Raw genomic sequence first — 7,433 nt, forward strand, 5'->3', positions numbered from 1 at the left:
TACTTTGAACTCGGGGGTGCCAGCGGCGGTACCGCCTCCTGCTAGGAAGGAAGATTCTACGCGTACGCGAAGACTCAACATGGTGTGTGTGAGATCTAGATAATCTTCCCCATGGCCGGGTATGACGAATTCTATAAGCGCGTCGTCCGCGAGCGACGTTACGGGTTTGTAATAAATTCATTGCAATCTCTCGATGCTGGTTTGTGTAGGCGGTAAAGAAAAGAGATCGAGTTCACTCTTTAAGCACTCGTTTGAATGTGTATGAAGAAAGGATATGCTCCGTAAATTCCTAATTCACACGTCGATTAAGAGAATATGTCGGCTACACTGCGTTTCTTGACTCGACGACAGCGCCCTGTGGATGGCTTTTTTTTGTTGTTGGTCTTTCTACCTGCCGTGCGTATTTTCTTCGTTGCCCTTTTTTTGTTCGTGATTTTTCTTTGCGCGTTGCTATTCTTCGACGATTTCTTTTTGTTCGTCTGACGATGAGGACGACGACGGCGCTTAGAAACAGCGTTGCGTCTTACGTGACTGAAGAAAGGAAACTGAAGCGCAGCTGTTTTCGCGGATACTTTATAACCTGTTTCCTTTATCAAGCTAGTTATTTTTTCTTTGGCTTTTCTTTTGAGATTTCCGCTCGATTCCTTGAGACGAGATTTGACCGCCTCCTTGAACAGCGTATTATTTTCGACATCTTCCATCACGTTAACGCCGGCTTGTAAAGTTTCTTTACCAACCGCTCGTACACCTTTACTCAGATAAGGAAACACCCTCCTAAATAATCCTCCGAGAAAACTACCGATTCCGTGTTCTCGTTGATAGGATGCTCCGACGAAAACCCTCGTGATTCCTCCGCTCCTACCTCCGCTATCGTGATATTCGTGATCCTCCGGTCTAGCCATAGCGAGCGGCTTTTCCGACTGATTTTTTCTTACTGGAAACGTCTAAAGTGCAACGTCACCGTTAGCGTTCCCGATTGGAATGGTATTCTTTTTCCAAATTGATCTTTTATATCTATTTCAATCCTGCGGAAATATGTTTGTCGTAATGGGATATAATGCAGAACGGAGAAATGTTTCACTTGATTCGCGCCGTACGCGTAATAATGTCCGTAATGTTGCAGCTCGACCGGTACTATTCGAAGAAGTGGAGTTTGCACATCGCCGGTTATATAAGGTTCGCAAATATCGCGATAAACAAAGAGTTTATCGGGAATACCGCGCAGCAATCCGTGCGGTTCGACGGTATAGAAACTTCCAGCGCGCACTCCTTGTTCCGTTTTAAATCCGAGTTTAATAAAAGGCGCTGTAAAAATATCTTTAGAATTAGGTTTAGTCGCAGTGAGCGTGGTATAATATGCGATTTCTAGGCGATTGCTAGGCGTTGGTATGGCCTCGCCGCAGCCGAGTATTCATAGAAGATTATCGGAAACGTTCATATGATGAATCAGATTGCATTTATTTTCATCGCATGTAATGTCGAACAAGATTTTACCGCCGCTAGCGTCTTCTAGTTTCAAATTAATATGCGAATTCGCATCTTTGCAAGCCGAATTAATAGCGGAGATAAGTTCCTCGATATTTTTGTAAATACCATTCGGAATTACGCCTTCCGTCGACGTTAACGGCGCCCCGTTTTTCCTCGTCTCGTGTCCATTTTCAATATCGACGAATCTAATGACATTTTTAACGTGGTTTATGTGTAAAAAAGTAGTGGGAAATTGGATCTCGTTAAGCGCGACTTTCCATTCGCCGTGTAAGTGTATAGGTTGAGGTAATTCTGTGGTGAAGGAAGTGGTTGCATTGTGCGGAAAATAACGCATGCTGCTATTGCTGGGAAGAACCAAAAGAAATTGATCCGTCCTCATTTTGAACAAGCGGGGTTAAACTCGAAGCAGGGATCCGAGAATCAAACTTACTGGGATAACCACGCCAGCTAACCAGCACCTGCTTATTATTACCGCGACCCCGGCTTCTTATCACACGGTCGACGATAAACTCCTCCTCCTGCAAGTTTTTCTCAACCCGAGCCAATTCTTGTTTGTAAAAAATGCCGTCTATGACTTCTCCCGCTAAATCGCTCAGCTCGTACACACGTGGTTTTCGCCAATCGAGTATGCGATAAATTCGAAATATCTCCTCACTCCACCGCGCCTCGTATCCTTTCTCGAAGACGACTTTTGCTCTACTGATACGAACGTGATCACCGACGTGGTATTTAGCCTTTCGGCGTTTTTCATTCGCTTCGCCGTTGCTCCTCCATCTGCGCGTTATATTTTCACGCGCGATACGCGCATTTTCTCTCGTAACAGCATACGGTTGCATTCTGGTGCTCGAATGACGGGTGTGATTATAGGCGTTTACGATATTCTGCAAAACATCGATGTAGCGTCGTGTATTTTTATGCGTAAAATAACGCCACATTCGTTCTTTCAACGTTCTGTTGAAGCGCTCGACGATGGCGGCTTTGACGTCCGGATTGCGGGCTACGTGAAAACGAATGTCATTTTCTTCCAAAAACTTTTGTAGTGATCGCCCGACAAATTCTTTACCCTTGTCCGTTTGTAGGTATACGGGCGCGCGACTGTTACTTCTCGAGAGCACGTTCTGAAAAGCTCTCATTACGGAATTACTCGTTTTGTCGTGCAATGGTTCTACCCAGACGTATTTACTAAGTACATCGATAATCACGAGTAAATACGAATATCCCTCGTTGTAACTTTTGAGATTTCGGAGTTCGATCAAATCTGCCTCCCACAGATCGTCGATATTCGTTACGTTGTAATGCATTCGCGGAAATTTCCGTCGCAATGGACGATGCAGCGTGTAGGCGTCTTGCGCTTTGAGCCATCGCTCGACATTGTTATGGGGTAAATTCGCCGCGCGAAACAGATTATCGACAGCCGAATAGCCAGCATAATGCGCGGGATCGTAGTACAATTTTTCAAGAGCCATTATTCCAATTTACTCCATTCGAACAGGCGTCTCGCTGGTGAAGAATCCGTGTTTCTCTGAGGAGTGGAACTCGCCGCAGGACCGGTAAGTTTCGCGATATTTTGCGAAGAACCGGCTGTTAATAATTTTTTATTTCTCACTAGTGCGGAGGGAATGTTCAAGTCGTGAAGTAATCGCGCGAACTGAACTCTTCCCGCGGCTTTCACGGTTTTTCTATCGCGCATCGCCTCGTTTATCAGGTCTGAGATATTTGAATCTTTTACGACGTTACCGTCTATGGTCACAACTCCGTACTCATCCCAGTTAATTCTAGTCGACGATGCTTTATCGAGCAAGCGTTTCGTCAGTAAGCGAGCTTCGGCACGGTAAGATTTCGGTACGCTTTCCACTATTCTTTCGACGCTTTTCATCACCCCGAGACTCGCGTCGTGTTCTTTCGGGAGGCTTCTCGTACGACTAGAGCCCGGAGCGAATGAGAGATCGCTCGGCGGTACTTCTTCACGAGTGTCCATCGCGTCTTTTTCTTCTTCCTCTTCTTCTTCCTCGGCGTTACGCGCGTCTTGATTTCGTCGTCTGCGTGCTACTCGTACAAAATGAAGATATCGCCAAAGAACCTCTTTGTACATCTTCCATCTCTCGGCTTCATCGTTTGGATAGGGCGAATTAAGAATTCGACTCATCTCCGCATCGAGTCTGGATAGAGCGGTTCCGGGTGTTCGTACGGAATTATAATTATTATTATTATTAGCGCTTTCGACCGGTGTGTTTTCCACGAGCGGTGCGCCGTAGTCGGTAGTCGGTTGATGCAATTGACGCTGCATTCTCTCGAGATTTTCCGTAGAAATTAAAACCATTTTTTTCGCCCTTTCCATAACACTCGTTATTATTTTCTCTCTTGTGTTTTAAGCCGTCACCTTGTCTATGATTCGCGAAAATAAGGCCTCTAATAGAGAAACGATAATATAGGATAAGAATCCACCTCGTTGTACCAATAGCTTTCTTTTATTCTTCCAATTTCCACGTTTTGACGCGATACGACGTAGCGTCGTTTTGTATTTGCTCAGACGATTTTTTTCGCGCCGTTCGAGCGCAACGTTACCATTGAGCGTGTTGAAAACGCATTCGCAAATACAGCGAATAAATTTTTCGTCCGCGGTTCGCAGGAAGGAGCTGCGTTGATTTTTGTTCAGATGACACAGCGCCTCTAGAAGACAAACGTTTCTCTTTCCGATCGAACGTCTAGCGGTTTTCGTTGCACCGTCCGACGCCGCTTCTTTCATCGTGAGAAAGTCTCTCGCAACTGTCGTCTCGCGAGCGATGGTGCATACTTTTTATACGCTGGAGAACGATCTACGCGGTACGTAGACGTAACGCAACGCATTGTCGGGAAAGATGCTTGTCCGAAATCGATATTTGTCCTGTCGATTGTTTCAGATCGAGTAATAAATATCCGTGGGGGCGCGAAGTTGCGTCAAAGTATGCTTCTTCTAGAAACTTTGGGTCATCGGGGTACACCTGTCGCGCGAGATGACGAATTTGAGCGCGATCACGCGGGTTCTTGAAGACGACGATGTAATTGGTATTAAGCGATATGTCGCGCTGACAGCGTCCCTGGTGAAATAGATTTTGCGTGATAAGTATAACGCTGAGATTCTTATGGTGACTACTCTTTGTAAAAAGATCCACGATGACGTCGCACGAGGATGATTCTCTCATAAGATCGTCGATTATCACCAACTTTGGTGTGAGAGAATCGTGGGAATAATCATGCGCTTGTGGCAACCCCTCGCGAAACTCGATTGCATTTTTCTTTATTTTTCCCGCAGCGTTCCTTTCTTTTTTCTCAAACGCGTATTGAAGTTGTCGATAAGCATCCTGCCATTCGGCGTAATAAAATAAAACTCTTTGGAAAGAAACATCGGCCATTTTGGATAGATATTTGAGAAAAGTTTTTACAAAGACCGTTTTACCGCATCCAGTGGGACCGCTGACGATAGACGTCCAAGGATGTTTCCAGCGTATGTCCATCTTGCGAAATGAACCCTTCGCCGTTCGCTCGCGCCTTCATAAACGAAAAGAATCAGCGAAACACTATGACGCGATAAGCTTACTGCCCACTGACGGCGGCGGCGGCGGCGGCGACCGCTTGCTCGCGCTAGCGTACAACTCGCGGACTTGAACAAGCTGATTCGGTCCGCGGAGACGCTGGACAAGCGCAACCACCGAAATTGCTCGCGCCAGCGTCCAAGAGGGAAACGCTACTTCGCGCGATGAAACGCTTTTTTTTCTCGGAAAAAACAAAAATGAGGGTTTTATACAAAATACGGGAAAGTATTAGGAGGAAGAATGGGAAAAATCTTTAAGAAAAATTATGCGAGAAAACATTTATTTTTACGAATAAAAGTACATAATTTGAGAAAAATAAAAATATTCGTTTTTATTTCTTAAATTTTTTATAGTTTTTACATAGTTTTTATACAATTATACATTTTACATTTTAAAACTAACAATACTTTCTTAAATTAAATAAAAAAATTTTTTATTTATACTTTTTACAAAAATTTATAAATCTACTTAAAGCTATTTATATAAAGTCGGAAAACACGCGCTAGCCGTCGACAGCGAAAGAGCGAAAGAACAATTCTGTAAAAATTATCAAATCGCGTAACCGTAAGGAACGGAACAACGACTATTGAGAAATCTACGTTTCAATAGCACAGGAGTACAAGCTTTCACTTCGTCGCGAGTTATTAACTCGTGAAAAGCCGTACGCCGAATTGCTCTGAAACGTAGATTTATCGATGTTCTATGTGACTTTCTTTCTTCTTCTTCACTTTCCTCTTCTTGTCCCTCTCGCTCTTTTTGCAATATTAATTCTCTTATACTATTAAAATTAACTAAGCATGAGTTTGCAAAGTTTAGGGTTATACCCTTTACTTTGCAAACTTCGTGCGTGAGTCCTTCCGGTGTGCGAACAACGTAAGCATAAAATTTCGGGCCACCGGATACAAACGCCTCGATGTAACTACCGGACCCATAGCTTTCAAGTTCGTTCGTCATATCGCCCAAAAATTTAATATAAATATTAATATTAATATTAATATAAATATTAATATAAATATTAATATAAATTACCCGTACGCGGCTCGTATTCGGAAGGATCACCGCTGCTTACATAAATGCAAGAATCGGTATCATAATATAAAACGCGTCGATCTAAGCGTTCTAAATATTTATACAACACTAATCGCGCTAGCGCCATCGTGTACGCCGCTAAAACGACGTTGGTAAGAGGCGAGGGAACGTCGGCCTCTTCCCGCAGTCGCCATGAAACATACATCACATCTTCGTTTACCGGCAGTATTTCGGTTATTTCGTGTTTGAGGCTTGTGAGCAAACTCGCTAATCGTTGTTGAGTTTTTACGATTTCGGTATTCGTTAGGTTGGGTCGTTGACCGAATTTCCCCCAAAAAGATTTTAAACACAACTTCGCAACCGAACGTAATTCCGAATTTTTCGCGATATTGTTACTTTCGAGAACGATACCTTCAGTTTCCTCGTAATTGCGAAGATATCGTTCTTTAGCCTCGTCGGTACATTCACTCGGCCACCCGCTGGCTTTTTGTTTCAATTTTAAAAATGTATTAATATATTCGGCGAATAACCTACCCTGCCGCGTACCGTGATCGTAGCGTGTTGCGTTGTACTGCCAAATCTCGCTAACCTCCGACACGAAATAACCTTTTTCAAGCGCTTTGCGCAATTCGCACGATACCCATGTACCCGTAAATTCACGTTCGGAAGGCACGTGTGTACAATTTTCGCGTGAAAATGTTTCACAGCAACTGCGGCACAACGCAAATAACAATTTTCCGCGTACGCGAGACGGTAACACGGGGTGAAAGAGATCGCGCGGTGCGAGTACTTTACAACGTACGAGGCCTTCGACGGAGTCGAAATTGTAATTCGGGCTTTCTCCGATTAATACCGAACATTCTTCCCCGACATACACTGTGGGATGTCCGATCGGAAAAGTACCCGTTTTTAAAACATATGGATACAGAGAACATACATCGATGTATCGTATCTTCTCTGTACCCGTAATTTTATATCGAGTCGCGACATTCCCCGTACGGCCGCCGTAAAACGCATTGCGCGGATTGAGCGGTTCGTTTTCAACCATTTGATGGTGCTGTAAATATTCCCGCATTACGCTATTTACAGCCATCGCGCGATCAAAATCGCACTCCCATTTCTCCGTCACCGTGTATCCGCGTTTTCGAAGACAATATGTCGTTGCGACGGTATGCTCATAACGCAAATCGATCGTATCCCTACGTTCGCTGTTTACGGAGAGGTTACTGTCGCGGTTGATTCTAAAGCACGACGGGCAACCGTGCCAAAAGCATCCGTAAAATTGAAACACGTGATGTCGCGTTACGCCGTTTTCTAACGATCGTAATATCCGTCGACGAGTGT

At 44.2% G+C, this 7,433-nt stretch overlaps 1 protein-coding gene across 1 annotated transcript; it reads right to left on the bottom strand.

Moving 5' to 3' along the window:
* Nucleotides 1-6,075: 6,075 nt before the first annotated feature.
* On the bottom strand, nucleotides 6,076-7,164 carry LOC136999026 (uncharacterized). Its single transcript, XM_067352422.1, has one exon. The coding sequence runs from the start codon at nucleotides 7,162-7,164 to the stop codon at nucleotides 6,076-6,078; it is 1,089 nt and encodes a 362-aa protein (XP_067208523.1).
* Nucleotides 7,165-7,433: the final 269 nt, after the last annotated feature.

The sequence above is a fragment of the Linepithema humile genome, chromosome 3, assembly GCF_040581485.1.
Source record: "Linepithema humile isolate Giens D197 chromosome 3, Lhum_UNIL_v1.0, whole genome shotgun sequence".
Classification (NCBI taxonomy): domain Eukaryota; kingdom Metazoa; phylum Arthropoda; class Insecta; order Hymenoptera; family Formicidae; genus Linepithema; species Linepithema humile.

Bases quoted from the DNA above. Each gene is read 5' to 3' on its own strand.
- LOC136999026 (XM_067352422.1), bottom strand. From the start codon at position 7,164: ATGCGGGAATATTTACAGCACCATCAAATGGTTGAAAACGAACCGCTC.